Source organism: Staurois parvus, unplaced genomic scaffold (assembly GCF_062004578.1).
Source record: "Staurois parvus isolate SC_StPar_1 unplaced genomic scaffold, SC_StPar_1.0 ptg000542l, whole genome shotgun sequence".
In the NCBI taxonomy this organism is placed as follows: Eukaryota; Metazoa; Chordata; class Amphibia; order Anura; family Ranidae; genus Staurois; species Staurois parvus.
Window position 1 is genome coordinate 159,831 of NW_028318338.1, and position 18,564 is coordinate 178,394.

At 40.8% G+C, this 18,564-nt stretch overlaps 1 protein-coding gene across 2 annotated transcripts in view; it reads right to left on the reverse strand.

Annotated features, from left to right (window-relative positions):
- Positions 1-2,961: 2,961 nt before the first annotated feature.
- The window catches only part of SLC38A6 (solute carrier family 38 member 6), a 105,838-nt gene continuing 90,235 nt past the window's right edge, over positions 2,962-18,564 (reverse strand). The window contains exons 12-17 of one of the 2 annotated variants that reach the window (XR_016315038.1): positions 17,044-17,144; positions 14,057-14,181; positions 12,499-12,643; positions 7,563-7,657; positions 6,495-6,688; positions 2,962-5,637 (exon numbers count right to left, since the gene is read on the reverse strand). Coding sequence is in view for 1 of the 2 variants with exons in the window: in XM_089690766.1 (XP_089546892.1) it covers positions 5,554-5,637; positions 7,563-7,657; positions 12,499-12,643; positions 14,057-14,181; positions 17,044-17,144 (550 nt within the window). In the remaining variant the exon portion in view is untranslated. The remainder of the gene's footprint in view (positions 5,638-6,494; positions 6,689-7,562; positions 7,658-12,498; positions 12,644-14,056; positions 14,182-17,043; positions 17,145-18,564) is intronic. The other variant, XM_089690766.1, reaches the window with a different exon arrangement.

An 18,564-nucleotide genomic window follows, 5' to 3' on the forward strand; every position in this document is an offset into this window, starting at 1 on the left:
TTAAGTAACTGCATGCCTGTACGGGAGATACAGGCAGACCGCTATCATGAGGGTCTGCAGGAGCCTGAGATTGCACCCACGATCTGCAAGCTCATTAGGAAAAAAATAAATAAATAATGAACACACATTTTTTTTAACGCAAAACAAAAAGTGTAATTTTTTATTTATTTTTTTTTTTTTTAGAGGTGAACTAAGCCTTTAATGTCTACGCATTAATTTTTTTCTAAATCTGGCTTATTAGAACCATATTGAAAATTAAATCGAGTGGTTAAGAAAATCTGTACACATCCACAAGAATGTAACACCTCATCACATCTGAGATAGGTATGTGTTGTGTTTTAGCAGACAGCTTTATATAGTTTATCTAGAGATTTAGCTCATTTATTTTGTGTTTATTCACTAAACAATTGGCCCCTGAAAACCATCCAGCTACATAACCCATTCTATAAATATGTTAGAGAGATATGTACTTAAAAAAAAAAAAAGTCTCATAAATCTGTTGACTAAATATATACATAAGGAACGGTTACTTTTAATGAAATCACATGTCAAAACAAGGTAAAGGTACTTTAAAGGGGTAATAGGGTGGCTAAACATCTGCATCTTTTAAAAGGAACTTGTGTCTTCAGTGCCAGTTCACACTATAGAAACGCACTCCAGCTGCATTTCCGCATGCGTGTTTTTGATGTGTTCTGGTGGTTTTTTCTGCATTCCAGTTAATTTCCCCCCCCCCTCTTCAATTTAAATAGGGACATGTGCGTTCCAGTGCGTTTTTCTATGTTCCAGTACAGTTCTGTGCAGAAAAAAAATTGCAGCAGGTTCTACTTTTTTTTTCTGCAACCGAAATACACTGGAACTGCAAGCACTGATGTGAACTATGACATTGACAATCATATAACCTACTTTCTGTGCATTTTGGATGCAGAAAAAAAAGCAACTGAAACGAATGTAGTGTGAACTGGCCCTTAGAGTTACAGAAACCTCTGTTTATGTGTTATTTTTTCAACTGTCCGACTGAACTAACAGAAATAGATATGCAGTCATTGTACTTACAACTTCCATTTACCTAGTCTCACCTCCACCTTCCAGGTTAGGCATGGTGTATGAATATGATCAATAGTCAACAAACTTCGACCCACTGCACTCTGTCATACATGTCTTGTGGCTCGGGGTGTGACTGATACTCAGCTATGTCAGCACAGAGCACTGCAGTGGGAGGAGAAGCAGCAGCATTGATCATGACAGAAAAAAAAAAGTATTTAAGGGGTATTTCCAAGCAAGGGCTTAAAATCTTAAAGCTGAACTCCGGTCTTTTGTAAAAATTAAAGCAGAATTTCAGGACTCACCTCCAACCCATCAAGTCCCTCTCTGCATATCTTCTAATTCTTTATTTTACATTTTTCAGAAGAACATGGAAGTAGTCACAGGTATTGATCAATATCTCTTACATAAAGCATATAACTGTATTACGGACAGATAATCATATATAGGGCAATAATGTTGTCATGATCAACTATTGAAACATACTTGCAGCCACAACATTCAGAAGAATGTAAAAAAAGACCATGGTCCAGTCCCCGTTACACATTTCATACAAAGCAGAAGAGTTTATCAGATACAATTACCTACATTAAGAGACAGGGACACGAAGATAGACTGGAGAGTAGGGGGTACAAGGGCTATGGGGGGGCAAGAAATTCTTAAAAGCACATACCGGTCCAGGTTGATTTCACATATATACTCTGTCCACTGCTCTGGTAATCCAATCTGAGGGTGCCTGATCAGATCGTCAGCCATTAATAATCCAAAGAGAAAAAATCAAGGACAGCTGCACTCCTCATATGCTTTTAATGCAGAAAATGCACTGTACACATCACATCATGGGGAGAAAAGCAAAAGATAACGCATTTTGTGCTCAAGCTCACACTTATTCAGCAGCAGTTTGGTGAGATCACCACAACTGTACTGCTTTGGAGTGCTGTTCAAAATAAATAACACTGCATGATGCAGACGCACATTACCGCAACGCAATGGTGTTATTGGGCCCCAAGGGAATGCACCTGTGCAAAAATCGTGCATGTGATAATATCTGAATACTGAAAATGACTATCATTGCATCATATCATATGTAAACCCAACATTTCATATTCCAAATATGTGCCTGCTGTACCACATACTTGTATGAAAAACTAGTCTGTTGTCTTTGTATTGCTTCCTTTGTGTGAAATCCCTGGAAGTCCCGGCAGTCCCTCTGATCTATTAAAAACTGACCACACTAGCCATGAGAGCACAGTGTGGCCAGTTCTCTAGCTGTGCTAGGAACTCAGTCTGCTCTCCTCCAATGATCAAGCTTCTGTTCACATGGTCCCCTGCACGGCCATTCACTGCTGTTTAACATCCCCCTGGGGATACAGTCTATGTAGTGTATGGTGATCTACTCAGAAAGCAAAGAATGGCCAGCATGCAGATCCAAGAACATGTAGATACTACATGAAAACACGTCGCAGGACGGGCACTTGCTTTTGTCATGTAGCACGTAATTTCAAGTAGATTTTGCATATTGGAATGCTGGCCATTCTTTGCTTCTTTCTTTTTAAATCTTTACAACATGTTCCAGCATAGTGACACCTCTCCAACTGCACGTAAAATAGGTTGAATTTCTATTCACGTTATATTACTTTTTAATGTAAGCTGTGCAATTACTGTATATGTATGCAAATCTAAAAAAAAATAATTCCCTGGCACCTGTATTGAGGTGCAACAGAAAGGCTATGGGCGTTCCCACCGTTAGATCACATTACATAGTCTGCAATAGCTAGTTTTGGCCACTTTGCACACAGAAGACTTTGTCAGAACCAGGATTATGTTGTTTTTACAAAGCTATTGCAGCATTCTAATTTTAAAACACAACATCCAAAAAACAAAATGTGCCAAGTACCAGCTTTTAAAATAAAGTGCAACTAAAGGCAAAACATTTTTTATTTATTATTACAGGTACTTATAAATCACCGTCAATTTACGCAGTGCTTCACATACATATATTGTACATTCACATCAGTCCCTAACCCTCAAGGGGCGTACAATCTAAGGTCCCTAACTCCCATTCATACATACACATACTAGGGCCAATTTAGACAGGAGCCAATTAACCTACCAGCATGTCTTTGGAGTGTGGGAGGAAACCGGAGTACCCGGAGGAAACCAACGCAGTCACAGGGAGGACATGCAAACTCCAGGCAGGTGGTGCCGTGGTTGGGATTCGAACCAGCAATCCTAGTACTGCCAGGCGGAAGTGCTAACCATTTAGCCACTGTGATTAAGAGTAAGGCTACTTTCACACTGATCCGCCGCAAAAACACAGCAAAAACACATAGGCGTTTTTACCACGTTTTTACGTGCTCTTAGTGGTTTTTAAAGGATACGTGACTTAAAAACTGCAACAAAAATGCTTCTCAGAGGTATTTTTGAGGCGCTTTTCAGGCATTTTCCATTGATTTCAATGGGAAGAGGCGTTTTTTGGGGCTTTTTTTTTTTTTAAACTCACCAAACATGCGCCAAAGATGTTGCAAGCAGGAGTTTTTACACCGCACCATAAGTGCAACGCCTCAGTATGAAAACAGATATACATTCACATACATAGTGAGGCAGTTTTCTTAAGCTTTTCAGATGCTTTTTAAACCCAAAAAACGCTTTGAAAACTCCTCATTGTGAAAGTGGCCTAAGGAAGGAACCTCTAAGGTTTATTTCATCCATCTGTGTCCCGTTGGGAAGATTTCCCTTCACTTCCTGCTCCATAGCCAAAACAGAAAGTGAGAAATTGCCTCTAAAGTGAGAATCCCTGGTGGTCACCAGAACTATTGTCCTCATTGGAAGATATCCCCGCTATTCCTTTTCTATGGGACAACTCCAAAATGTGTGGATTTTCTTTTACTTTCAGTGATAATGGTAAACAGGATTAATAGAGAGTGTGAATCTCCCTAATGGGGGCACAGACAGCAATAAAGACCTGACAAGTGTTCTAATCCATCTCCACTCTGTCCTTTATTGATGCTTTAACTGCTTCTGGTACTTTGCTTGGCAATCTCTTGTAAACAGTTAATAGTGCAAGTAAGTAGCTAATAACATACCCCCTTTATTTAAAAGTTAAAGTATAACTAATCCTAAAACCAAAATTAGTTTTCTTTTTCAGATTTTTTTCACCTGGTGATTCTGCCACCCTTCCTGTCCAGGGATGGCAACATTCATTCACTCCTTTGTATCCATGAAGGGAACCATGGTTGTCCCTATTGGTCAGGACTCCAAAGATCTTCTCTTTAACATAGAGGGGTGTGGTTCTGTAGTTCCCAGAGACAGGGTGGAACAATTTAACAGATAACATTGCAGCTCAGAAACGTATCAGCCAACAAGATTTCTGGCAGGACCAAACAGGTATTTTTTGCACTTTTCAAACAGATATAACAAAACATATTTAACAGACCATAAAAATAAAAAGAGATTTGTTGTTAAAGGGGAAGTAAAGTCTACGTTACAACTTGTACCTGCAGGTAAGCCTATACTAAAGCCTACCTGCAAGTACAGTGCATGTTTCCTAAACGTACACCACTTAGGAGATATTTTCACTTGTAGTGGCTGGTGAGATCACCGGCACATGTGCACTGAATGAATGGGACACTTGAGTGTGCCGTCCATTCTGATTGATGAGCTGCGATGACTCGTGTGTGCTTGTGTGGGAGTGATGTCATTGTGGCCCAGCCATTCAAATGGCAGGAGTGTGCGAACCCAGAAGGAAGACTAGTTCATCCAAAATCCGTATGCACCGCTCCAGGCCACGGCTCGCCTGCCTCTCTGGTCACTGCTCCAAAGTTCCACAAGGTGCAAGTCTGGGTCCAATAGTCGTACTGAAGAACGCCAGTAGAATTCGAATGACTGCACTTCAGGTTACGACTAAGAGGTGAATAGTCATAAAATGTGTTGTCCTACTGTGTGCAGGATGTCCATGTAGTGCTTTTATATATTAATAACGTCATCAAGAAGAGCAGCTATCTGGATTCTATTGGTGTTCTTCCAGAAGGAAAACTGGGTGAAGATCGAAGCCCAGTCAGCAGTGACAGTGCGTTGCTGGAGGGATCCACTTTACAGATAAGTCAATCATTAACAATCTGAATGGGGACTTTTTTTTTTTTTTTTTAATGATTTTACTACCACTTTAAGGTTTACATACCCTTTGAAATTGTTTTGTAGCCAAAGCACCTGTATAATTTACATGTGTCAGTGATTAAAAGTTATACACAACTAATCTGTCTGGAAGAGTAGAACGTCTGGTCATGTGACATAATATTTAGCACCCAGTTTATTTATGAAGTTCCTCTCTGCAGTTGATGTTTGCTTTTGTCCTTCTATTTCAGCCAGTGACCAGTTTTATTTTTCCAGAGGACCCAAAGGGCAAGAGAGTAGCGTGCTCTTAACACAAACTATTTCTCAAGCAATTTCCCCCTGAAACTGGATATCCTTGGCTGTAAATTCTGTTCAAATGTAAACTCCGATGTGATGCTCTCATTCATTGTAAGCCCAGTTCACGGTAATTAGTGTTAAACTGCAGGCACCAATACAAATACCAAGAACAAGCAAGCCACAGGCCTGGGAACACAAGAAAAAACAAACACAAATTAGCACTTGTGGAAGGAATCAATTTTCACTCTGTAAGAACAGCCAGTCATTCAAGCATCAGGTTGGAAAGCTTTTTTCCATTGTTGATTCAGGAAAAACAGGTTGCTGGTGGTTGTTAAGGGAAATTGTTTACAGAATTTTCATGGAAAGAACAATAGGGGTAATGTGGGATCTTTAACCAAAGCTTGGTATTTCAGTGTTTGGTAGATGCCTGAGCGGTAACTCAAACTGAAAGATTATTATATCATGGGGACTCTATTGGTAAAATCTCTGAAATTAAGTTCTGGGTCTGCACACCTTCTGTGCCTATTATGAGGGGTTCTCAATCTCCCTGTAGTTTCTCATTTATTTTATATTATGAAGAATGCAACAGGAGGTCCTGGAACAACAAACTCCCCAGGGAGGCAGAACAGAGTTAGGAATTATGGTAGGGTGAGTATCCAAAGACATTTAAGACGTCAGGTCCTGACTGCTCTCCAGCCAAACCTAAAATACTATTTGCAGGTAGACTGGTCCTTGTAGAAATAGGGGGGGGGGGGGGGGGGGGGGGAATTAATTAAAAGTGTCTCTGTCTCAACTCATGCCATTACCCATAGCAACCAATCAGCTTCCATTTTTTCTACAACGCTATGAAAATGTACAAGCTGTTGAAAAGTCTGACTGTTCCACTTGTAAGTGGAAAAAAATGGCTGTTTTAAAAATGCAATCCCTTCTGAAATAAAGAATTTGTAATGTATACTTTTTTATTGAATTCCACAAAGGACCCCACACCAAAAAAAGGAGAGCTTAGCCAGTCCAGCAACAATCCCCTGTCCCTAAACGCTTACCTGGCTCCATGTCACTGCCATTGGCTTCAGCGCTGCTCCTCCCACTTGCTGAATTAATAAGAGAAACTAAGGACAGCTGAGTCATAGGCTCCTGCTGCTGTCAAACAGGGGAGTGGGGAGGGATCGGGGTGTGGCTTTCTTTGCATGAGATCTGATGGAAGCATGCACACATGGGTGCCTCCTTAGCAACGCCCCTGCAACAGGAGGGGAGAAGCTAAGAGGACAGGAGCAACGTCTCTGTGCAATATATTTTTTTGTTAACTGTAATGAACAGTAATTTATATGTCTTTTTGACAGGAACACTTTAAAGCTTAAAGTGGACGTGCACTTCATCTGAGCACCACAGACCAAAAATGATATTTATTTCATTTTTAATATTTTTTTTTTTATGGTTGAACAGGATGGACTTTTGTCTTTTTTTCAGCCAGACTATGTAACTATGTAATATACAAAGCAAACTCCCCCATCCATTCATGTCTCTAGGCTTTATTTTGCTGAAAAATCCTTTTGCAAAACACCCACTGGCATTTCTGGCAGTGGCCATCATGAGTAAGGGCAGATGATGCAGGTGCCATTTACTTCCTGGAATCCATCTGCCCTAGCTCAGGCATAGGATGAGCTGAGAACTCTTCCTCCCCTCCTGAATACTGCTGGGATGTATAACATAATTTGCCTAGGCATGTAAACCAGGAAGTAACTGAAGAAATGTACAAAAATAAAAAAGTTTAATACAAGTAAATATGATTTACTTTTCTATTTACTAATGCTAGCAGCATAGGGATTCAAAAGAGTCCATGTTGATTGAGGGAGTGAAGTTCCACTTTAAAGTGTTGCTGAAGAGCCATGACTGAGAACAGATAATTAAATGCAACTCTTCATCAGTTTACAGTTCATATCATGCTGTTGAATAACATTCATAACATAACGTCCAGAGACGATCTTCTGGTGATCTCATTGTGTTTGAGGTGTTAAAGAAATATGCAGTTTGGAATATTTCCATAGTAAGCTACAACTTGAAAAAACAGAGTAAATGTGAAAAGCTTATGAACAATAAAAACTGTAACATACCCCAAGTTTCTGGCGAGATAAAAAATCTTCAAAGCTAAGCTTCAAGTAAAACAATCCAGGATACACAAACAGCAAACATGTTGACGTTGTAGACCCTAAACAGACAATGAAAAGATATTTTAAATCCTTTGTATAAAGCACATTTTGGCATATCCAATGTGGCAAAGGGTAATGATCCATAGCAACCAATCAGAAATACTACAGTAAACTGAAATGTGAATGCTATGAGTTACTGTACTTGCACATAAATTGTAAAAGTGGTATTACACCTCACATGAAATATGAGCAAAGTATATGTCTCTCTAGTGTGTACTGGTCTCAATCCAGAGCACTAAGTGTCATTTCTGTCTTTTGCTTCGTTCCTCTACTATCTTTTCCTTTCTAACAAGCTTTTCTAACACCAAGAGAAATAAAAAGGTGATGGGAAGGGCACTTCCTGTGATTGACAGCCTCAGCTCTGTTCTTGTGTGCTTTGTGAAGGGGGTGTGTCCCATCCCTCCAATCAGGTCTCAGAGCTCTTGTACAATGTGTGGCTACTGCTCCCTGCCCCCTGCTTTTCAGAGCGGAGGGATCTAGTGCAAACTATGCACTCTGAATGGATGATCGGAGCAGAGAGATGTAGATAATTAGGTACAGCTTGTGTAAGAGGATTTGTTTCATCTCTGGTGTATCACCTGAGGCCAGTCACTTCACTGGGTATATGGAAGGATTTACAAGCCACTTTCACCACTTCCCACCAGGCCTATAGTAAAATGACGGCCGGGCGGGCCTCTTGTCCCTGCAGTAGGGTGTCATATGACATCCTTCCCAGATTGTGTCTTGTGCGTGCCCGCAGGGCCACACTGTGGCGAGATCTGTCACCGGCTGTGTACCTCAGACACGACTGATGATGGATCTGTGTACCGGCCCCATTGCCAGTACCATGTGACCTGCTGTGACCAATCACAGCAGGTCATATGACAGTTGTATACAATGGATGGCTTTCTTTCATGCCATCCATTGTATACAAGTGTGTCTAGCTGTGACAGTGATCACATGCACAGGCTGGGCCAATCACAGCTAATCACAACAAAAAAACCTGAATGAATCGATTTCATTCAGTTAAATGCTTGCTTCTAGCAAAGAAATTGTTTGCTATAAGCAATCAAATTGTGTGTAAAAAAAAAAAAAAAAAAAATACTGATCACTTCCCGAAAGCAGCACAATGTTACTATGGTAACATTATACTACTTTGGTCATAGTGTAATATGAAAAAAGAAATGTAATAAAAATTTAAAAAAAAAAAAAAAAAAAATCATCAAATTTTTTTTTCGTACTGTCACCAGTTAGTGTCCCTGATCACTGCCACACCAGTTATATAATGACGCTGTACTGCACTGGTGACAGTATGTAAAAAAAAAAAAATTGTGAAATTTTTTTTTTTAATTTCTTCATTTTCCGAAAAACTTCAAAAAACTCGTCATGCCTCTTATGAAGTACGTCGTACTGTCTACTTTGCAAAAAGGGGTCATTTGGGGGATATCTGTACGTTGTGACATTTTTGGGCCTCAAAAAATTAGATTGGCCGTCAGTACTTCAGGATTGATCAATTTTCAGATATGTACCATAGTTTGTGAACTCTATAACTTTCCTACAGACTAAATCGGGTGTCGGCAACCCGCGGCTCTTTTTCACCTTTGCTGCGGCTCCGGAGCACACTGCCCACCAGGTGACAGGCAATAGGGTTGCCGTAGCTCAGTGGTCGGCAAGCCGCGGCTCTTTACACACTTTAATGCGGCTCTTCTGTGTGCCGGGCGCCCGCTCCCCTCCCTCCTCTCGGGCGGCCGCCCCAAAAGTCAGGACTCTGCAGCTAGCCCAGCAATGGGCAAACTACGGCCCGGCGGACCTTTTAATCCGGCCCGCGGAGTGTGGCAAACATTGGCTGTCAGGATGTAGGCGGGGCAGCGTGACAAACTCCTCTCCTCTCACAGTCTGCCCTGAAGACCGTAACGGCGCGGGAACACGGCGAGAGGAACGCGCGGAGCAAAGGTAAGTGAATTGACACAATATGGGGAATGAATTACTATATGGGGGATGAATTACTATATGGGGGATGAATTACTATATGGGGGATGAATTACTATATGGGGGATGAATTACTATATGGGGGATGAATTACTATGGGGGATGAATTACTATATGGGGGATGAATTACTATATGGGGGATGAATTACTATATGGGGGATGAATTACTATATGGGGGATGAATTACTATATGGGGGATGAATTTTCAGTTTTAAAAATGTGGCTCTCAAAATAAATTTCAATCGTGGTTTTGGCGAGATTTGGCTCAGTTGAAAAAAAAGGTTTCCCACCACTGACCTAAGGCTAGGATTGTGATTATGACGATACACTGTGGCCCTGATTAACCCTTTGCTTACTGGGCCCTTAAACCCCCTTCATGACCAGAGTGCTTTTTGCAATATATGCAGTGTCGGATTTGTTTTAAATGTTGCAATGGTTTTGCGGCTCCCAGTCTTTTTTTCCCTTCGGAAACGGGTCCAAGTGGCTCTTTATGTCTTAAAGGTTGCAGACCCCTGGACTAAATAATAAATACTGATTTGGGTTATTTTCACCAAAGACATGTAGTAGAATACATCTTGGCCTAAATTTATGAAGAACAATTATTTATTTGCAAACTTTTATAACAGAAACAAAAAAAAAAAAAAAAAAGTGTTTTTTTCAAAATGTTCGGTCCTTTTTTGTTAATTTAGCAAAAAATAAAAACTCCAGTGGTGATTAACTACCACCAAAAGAAAGCTCTAGTTGTGTGAACAAAATTATAAAATTTTAGTTTGGGTACAGTGTTGCATGACTGCGCAATTGTCACTCAAAGTGTTAGGGCGCTGACACCTGAAAATTGGCCTGGGCAGGAAGGGAGGTAAAAGTGCCCGGTATTGAAGTGGTTAAATAGGCAAACAAGAAGGATTGGAAGTTTAATTCACTGTCAATCCTGTTGGCGGGAACTAGGTTTTTCCCCGCCCGGCAATAATAATATTTCAGGGAAATGGATAATTGATAGAAATGCACGTTTAACCTCCCTGGCGGTATGATTATGTCAGGAATTTTGTACCAAAAGCGGTACCATTTTTTTGCATGGAAATTTGGTGTTATGTATTGTAGGCCTGCAATTCTTAGTAATTACTTACTTAATAAATACTCAAAAAATAATAATATAATAATAAATTTAATTCAATAATATAATCAAACCAAAACACTGAAATTTGAAATATAGCGCCAAGTTCGCACATCACTGAGCAAAGTCGCAAAATCGTTTTCAGTGTCTGATGACGAATTTCCCCCATGAATCGTTATCACTCAATTCTGCAAGTGGTTCTGATTTACTATCGCTGTTCTCTAGCCGGTCTAAAACCGATTTTGACATAAAGGGACGCTTTTTGGACGCCGTGGACTTTTCTAAGTTTCCAGGCAGAAAGAACCGTCAAAATGCAGGCAGGGCACAGGAGAAAGCACTCGGGACAAAATGTATGTGAAATGCTTTGATACAGAAATGTTTTGCTATGAAATAATCGTTTTAAAAAAAATGTCATTTTTTTTTAAATTTATGAATTTGCCGCCAGTTCCGGCGCCCGTACGTCCCGACGTCACGGGGACCGGAACACGGAAGCCAGATGCCGGCATCGGCCGGAGGAGATGGCCGGGGATGCTGCAGGGGACACATCGCGGGAGCGAAGGACAAGGTAAGCGCTGTAGGGAATCCCTGTGCAACGCTGCATGGTAAGCCCGAGTGTAGCTTGGGGTTACCGCTTTTGGTACCGAAACTCTACCCCGAGCTACACTTGGGAATACCGCCAAGGAGGTTAAAAGATAATGTGGATAAAGAGGTTTTATGTTCGTTACACGATTTGAAGAAGGAAACATTTTCTACACTGGATGAGTGGCGTTATGGTCAAATAAGACATTTTGTTGCTAAGCTCCCACAACCACTAAGGATCGAGGAAGAAATGTATCCTTTAGAGAAACTGATAAGTACAAATAGAACACAGAAACACTACCTCTAGGGTTTATAGAATCCTCACTGAAATAGAGGGACCAGTATCCCAAAAATGTTTGGAGAAGTGGGAAATGGAGCTTGGAACAAAATTGAATGAGCGGGCGAGGGGTAGGTGGGGTAAATATGGGGATGGGTAACGTAAATAAGTATGGATTTTGTATTGCATGATGTTGGTTTAAAATGGATTTGTATTATACAAATTTAAAAAGATATAATAAAATTAAATAAATAGGCAAACGTCTGGATCACTAGTTTAATCTGCCATCAGACGGCCATCTTTCAGTTGGTAATTGTATAATTCAGTATACAGAAATATGGGGTTAGTTTAGTTTTCAGCTTAGGAGTAAGGGGATACCAGTTTATACTTAACAAGCATTACTATGCTGGGAACAAGGAGAAGCTGGGCTGTGTTGGTGCCAAGTTAATTCTAGCTGGAGCCTACACAGGGCTGGAAACCCCCTAAGGGATTGTTCACATGTATGGCAGCTCAAGCTGTTCATCTGAAAAGTGATCCATGGTGGATCCCTTTTCAGGAAGCATTTGACAGGATGTGAGAAGGCAACATGTCATCTCCTCACCAGCTAAATTAAACCCCTGTAAGGGGCACAAAACACTGCAATTGCATGAGGTTGTGGGTCGGCCCCATGCATGGACCACATGACATGCTGTTTAATTTTTGTTTATGTCCTCACTCAAGTGGGCAGTAAAACTGTGGCAAATCTGAAATGAAAGCTAAACAGGCACAGTGTGCTATCACATCTAAAGCTATAGAATTATATTAATCTCTGTACTACATATACAGTATATTACAGTTTATAGATTTTCATTTTAGACAATCAAACTGAAGGCAATTTTGTAATGAAGTTTAGAGCAAGTACTCACCGACTACACCAAACACATTTCGTATATCTGGCACATATATGGCAAGAAGCACAACGATTATATTTAGGAACAGTGTCACAAATATATGACGGATGTATGAGAAGGGATAATTGGAGAAAATCATCATCATGACAGCTTTTCTGGCCTAAAACAAACAAACAAAAAAAAAAAAGACAACAGTCTGTGTAGACATTCTCTGATACCTTGCATACACATACACCCTGGCTTTCTCTCTGCACTGGTGTTCTGCTCTTGTTCTTGAACAAGCATATCCTCCCATCCAAGCAAATCAACTCTACAGTTCAGGTGACAGGTCTTGGATCTGGGATCAGGAGATGTGTTCAAACCCAGCATAAGGATTTGGCAGCATCTTAGACCTCATTCACACTGGCACTGTCAAACCAGCATTTATATGCATCTAGAGCACGTTTATAAATGCATATAATGATTTTGCAATAGTGTCATTCACACTGACCCTTTACCCAGTGCAATCAATATCTCTTCGTTTCTGTGGGTCCAGGATCCGTATACAAACTCTAAATGCATGTATACGCAACTAAATGCATCTAAATGAGCGACTAAACCTGCTGTAAATTGGAACTCTACCCATAATAATTTTATTAAAAAAAAAAAAATTTTTTTTTCTAGCAAGGAACATACAGTCCACATTTATAAGTGTGCTACCAATATTAATGTGCGCTGTAAATTGCCATCAGCATTGCTCTGGTTTTTTTCTTGCCAGAGCTGCCAGTCTGTTGAGACCCAAAGCCATGAGCATCAGTGTATTTTTAGGCTCTCAGCAAATCTATAGATATTTGGCAGTGGCAAAAAATAAAGAGCAAATAAGCACGTGCAGAGCAGGGTGAGACAGTGTACTACTGGATTTCAAACAGTATAGGCACTTATTTTTACGGTTTTTCATAGCTATACCTGCAAAAGGGGCCAGCATGCAGTGATCTAGCAGGACTTAATTTTCTGGCCATAGTTCCATTTTAAAGCAGGAACATCTAAATGCAGGAAGAATTATAGGAAGCCGAAAAGTAGTTTGTATGTCCTAGATCACTTCTCCTGTGTTTAAAACTGCTAAACACAGGACTGCCAGTGTGGAGGGGGCCTTAGTTGTTTTAAGTATAACTGTGGCCAGGCTGTGGACACCCAAATATTTACAAATTATTTTCAGGCAGCTGCATGCACTGTGGAGCATTCATCCTCAAAATTTAGAGCCGAAGCTAAAATAAGGACACAACAGGTAGGGAAGGACAGAGCATCAACATGAACAACTTCACTTCTTCTTTTGTAAATTTTAAGGATGACCTAATCTGCAGTGGCTGTAGCTACAGGGGTCAGCAAGGGGTTTTCCATGGCCAGGCTACAGTTTTACTTTAAGGTTATACAGCCCCACTCTTAAGCAAGTTGGCTATATTTATAACTCACAGCAGTGAATTACTACCAGCCAACGTACTGTACCCAAGTCACAGCAACAACTGAACGTAATTATGAGACCATTTTAATACAACACAACAGCCTCATCTATATTTGCTTTCATTCATTTACTTACAGGAAAATGTATAAGTGGTACAGTCAGCAGCACAGCAAGTAGAATGGACAGCCTGACCGTCATGATCAGAATATCATTAGGAAGGAATTTGCTATAATCTTGAAGCAATTCAGATTCCACTTTATCTATGACAAACATAAGACAAAGGAGATAAACAGAGAAGATATAACACAGAAAAAAATAGTGACTCGTTTGAAATAATTGACAGTGGAGGTATGGCTCAAAGGTAATAAGAGGATATATTTCAGAAGTCCATCAACCCACAACTAGTACTGTATATACTCGAGTATAAGCCGAGTTTTTCAGCACATTTTTTGTGCTGAAAAACGGCCCCCTCGGCTTATACTCGAGTCAACGTCTGCAGATGTCAGGTGTGGGCGGGATGACATGCCGTCCCTGTCATCTGGACACACCCCCGGGATCAATCCTCACCGGTGATTGGCCGCCGGAACTGTAGCTCAGGAGAGGCACACAGGCGCCCAATCACCGGCGAGGAGGTGGAGCTTGGAGAGGAGGAGCCGAGCGGCACCGCGAAGATTGAGCGAGTGAAGAGGAGGAGAGCGGCCGGAGAAGGAAGACATCTGACCGGTAAGTGTGTACCATGGGAGAGGGAGGGAGTGAGCGAGCGAGCCCAGGCTGGAGCAGGGGTCAGCAAGGTAAGTATCATTGGTGTCAGTGGGAGGAATAGTGCCCAATCATTGGTGTCACTAATACCAACGATGGGGCACTATTCCTCCCCCCACTGACACCAAAGATGGGGCACTATTCCTCCCCCCACTGACACCAACGATGGAGCACTATTCCTCCCCCCACTGACACCAACGATGGGGCACTATTCCTCCCCCCACTGACACCAACGATGGGGCACTATTCCTCCCCCCACTGACACCAACGATGGGGCACTATTCCTCCCCCCACTGACACCAACGATGGGGCACTATTCCTCCTCCCACTGACACCACCGGCTTATACTCGAGTCAATAGTTTTTCCCAGTTTTTTGTGGTAAAATTAGGTACCTCGGCTTATATTCGGGTCGGCTTATACTCGAGTATATACGGTACTTTAGTTTTGAAAATATTCTACTGGGCTAAATCACCAACTAGCTTCTAATATCATTCAAAATGAGAATACTGTATTCATGTCCCCAGGTCTTTCCCACAGTTGATACAATTACTAGTGGGTATCCCTTGTTAGGTTTTCCCTATTGGGAAGATTCACCTCTCTAATGTCTTGGCGATCTTTGTCACCGAGACAAAAAATGAGGGGAAGTGTAAAATTTAAGAGTTGTCACCAGAGCATGAGGCAAGGGTAAATCACCCAATAAAGACATCTCTTCTGTGACAACTGCCTAAGATAGAAGATAGGAAATTTTGGCACTCTGGGAGGTTTACTCTCATTTTCTGTTCAATCCCAAGGACAGAGAAATAATCTTCCTAGTAGAACACAGACTGTCCAAAACAAAGCCCCATTCCACTTTCCTATCCTGGGTTTCATTCCTCTCCCACCTGGATCCACCCAACATGAGGCTGCTTTCGCACTGATCCTTTTTTCTTCTGCTTTTGTGTTAAAAAAAAAAAAAAAAGGGTAGGTAGGAAAACATGTGACCATGTATTTCTATGGAACTCTTCACATTGATCCGTTGCGGGTCTGCTATGTTTATGATGCTTTCAAACTTCTGCTAAAAAAAAAAACAAAAAAAACAAACAAATGCATATGCGTTTTTGATCCGTTTTCACTGCATTTTTCCCCCACTGGACAAAGCACTTCCCACAAGTGCCTGCGCTTTCCATTCATTTCAATGGAGGGATGCGTTTTTGGTGCATTTTTTTTTAAATGAACAAACGTGCACGAAAAATGCAGCAAACAGGATTTTGTTTTCACTGCAACTGAAGCTCAACGGTTCAGTGTGAAGAGTGCCATAGGATTTAAAGGGATGCAATTTTCTTCTGCTTTTCTCCCTTTTTAACTGAAGAACGCAGCAAAAGTGGATGTGTGAAAGCAGCTTTAGTAAAACTCCTACTTGCCATATTTTTGATGCAGGTGTGGTAAAATGAAAAAAAAAAAAAAGTACCTTTCCATTGGAATGCATTGAAAACATGGCAGAGCGCATCACAAAATACACCCGTGTTATGTTTTGCATGCTGTTTTTAAGTCACATGCCCTTTGGAAAAAAAAAACCCAGCACAAACGCAGCAAAATTGCGTTTTTATCGTGTTTTTGCTATGGATCAGTGTGAAAGTAGCTTTTTAAGAAAAAACAAAAATATCATTGTATACATAATTTTTTTCTAGAAGTTTTCAGTTGATCTTGTGATACATAGGGTCCCCTTTTTCCTCTTTTGCCCTTGGTTGTAAGTGAATGCTGCAGAATTTTACCGTAACCCCAAGTAGCTTCATGATGCTCCCTTCAGGGCGGGTCTTTGAAGCCCTGAACTCAAAAGAAACTCAGGAAAATGTTTCTGGGCAACATTCAACCTTGAAGGAAAGCAGTGAACTAAGGTGCGTAGAGTCAATGGGGTACAAAATAAGAGATGGGCAAGCATTTATTTTTCATTTTAACTAGGCCCAGGCAAATCTGAAACATGCTTTATGTCAAGGCAGCCCATTAAAAATGAGTGGACCAACACATCTTAATACGCGTATAAAGCGCATGACCCATCTATTCTAACGCAGCACACCACAAAGCACTACAACACAGATGGGCTGCCTTAGTGTAGTAGGGTGCTATTCACAATGAATAGCACTGCAACGTATATTACATGCATTGTGGCGGAAGTGTAAATTAACCCTTAAAGATCTCACATACTGTTACAATGCCCTTATATTGCCTTAGTATTGGAGTACTATTCAAAATGAGTGGAAAGGCAACGACTTTTATGTGGGATAGCGCCTGACATGTTAAAAGATCCTACAAATTGGATTTGGGCAATAAATAAGTAAACAGCTGTTGGAATATAGAAATGCTTGTTGTTTTTCTGAGTGCATACCATAAAAAGTGAGGTAGCCAAAAAGTGCGGAAATGAAGTAGACGACAAAGCTCAGGGATATTCCAAGGTTTGCGACATTCTGCATCCGATGTTTGGATGGACTGTTAAAAAGTGAAGAAAAAACAAACTGAAATTAGAAAACTGTGGTAGAAATGTTCACAATGAGGACTTAAAGTTTAAGTCCCATCAAACTTTGTTTTGTAGTTTTTGGATGGAGTGAGAATAGGTTAAAATCCCTATCAGATGAATGTTGTTGTTTCTCTCCTCATCAGCAAAATATCCACAAATTTCCTGTGGTTTCTTTGGAAATAAAAAATGTAGATATATTTCCCCAAAATAGCAGGAAATCCCACCTTTGACAGGTCTGGTGACAACTGTAAAATTCTGGGCTCCCTTGTACACATTCTTAGAGGTTACAGTGACCATTGATGTGAAACAGAAGGTTTTTTGTGTTTAAAGCAGCTCTGTCACAAACATAAAAAGGGCCCCTTGCTAAGAAGTCCCCCACTTCACCCACTATCTGCACTGTTGATCACAAGCCCCTACATCACTATAGGACACATTCCTGCGGAAGTAGCAGATGAAACTACGAAGCACTGCTGGGGATTCAGGAATCCGACCCTTCCAGAAGAGTCAAATCCTGAAGATTATTCAAATGGTAGTTTCTCTTCAATGCAGTGAAGATCAGTGGTGCAGCTGGTGGGAAAGTGAGTATTAAAGTGTCACTAAACCCCGGACTCTGCATTCACTATATCTTGTCTCCCACAGCACATGGAAATGCAATTATTTTAGTAAATATAAACTGCTAAATACCTTTTCTCATCAGCAGTTTGATAGAAGTCACAAGATTGCTCTGTGTCCAGCTGAGCACTAGTTAAAGCTTGTAGGAGTTTTCATTCTCCTTTTACTGCCCTATGAGATTGCATAACCCCTGACCGGACAGTGCTGATTGGTCCTGCACTGATCAGAGGCACTATCCCAAGAAAAAGAAAATAACTCTCTAGCATTTCACACCAAACTAAGCATGTGCAGAGTGTCCCCGAGACACTGTTCTATCAGGAGATGAAATGGGGAACGTGGAAGTAAGGGAGGATCAGAGAAAACAGGATCGAACTTCCTTTTTATACAATGCAGAGGACAAACCCCTTAAGTTCCACAGTGAGTGTAACAAACATGCTTTACTGTATATACAGACTGATTGTACTGTTGTGGGTTTAGTAACACTTTAACTTTGCAGGGAGCACCTTTTTTAATTTAATGACAGGGTCCCTTTAAATCCTTGTAGTAGCAAGAGATTAATATTGCCTTTTACATCTTCCCTAACACTTAAAGTGACTCGGTTATGGGAGAAGTATGGGTCTGCCATTGCTGGACCCTATTTGAAAAAGTGAACTGCCTGTCTGTGACCTCATTAGTTTTAAATCACAGACATGGAAAAATGATGCAGTTTTATAAGGGTAAAAAAAAAAAAAAAAAAAATGTCAAAATTCTGTACCTCTATACCTGTTCCAGGTCAGTGAC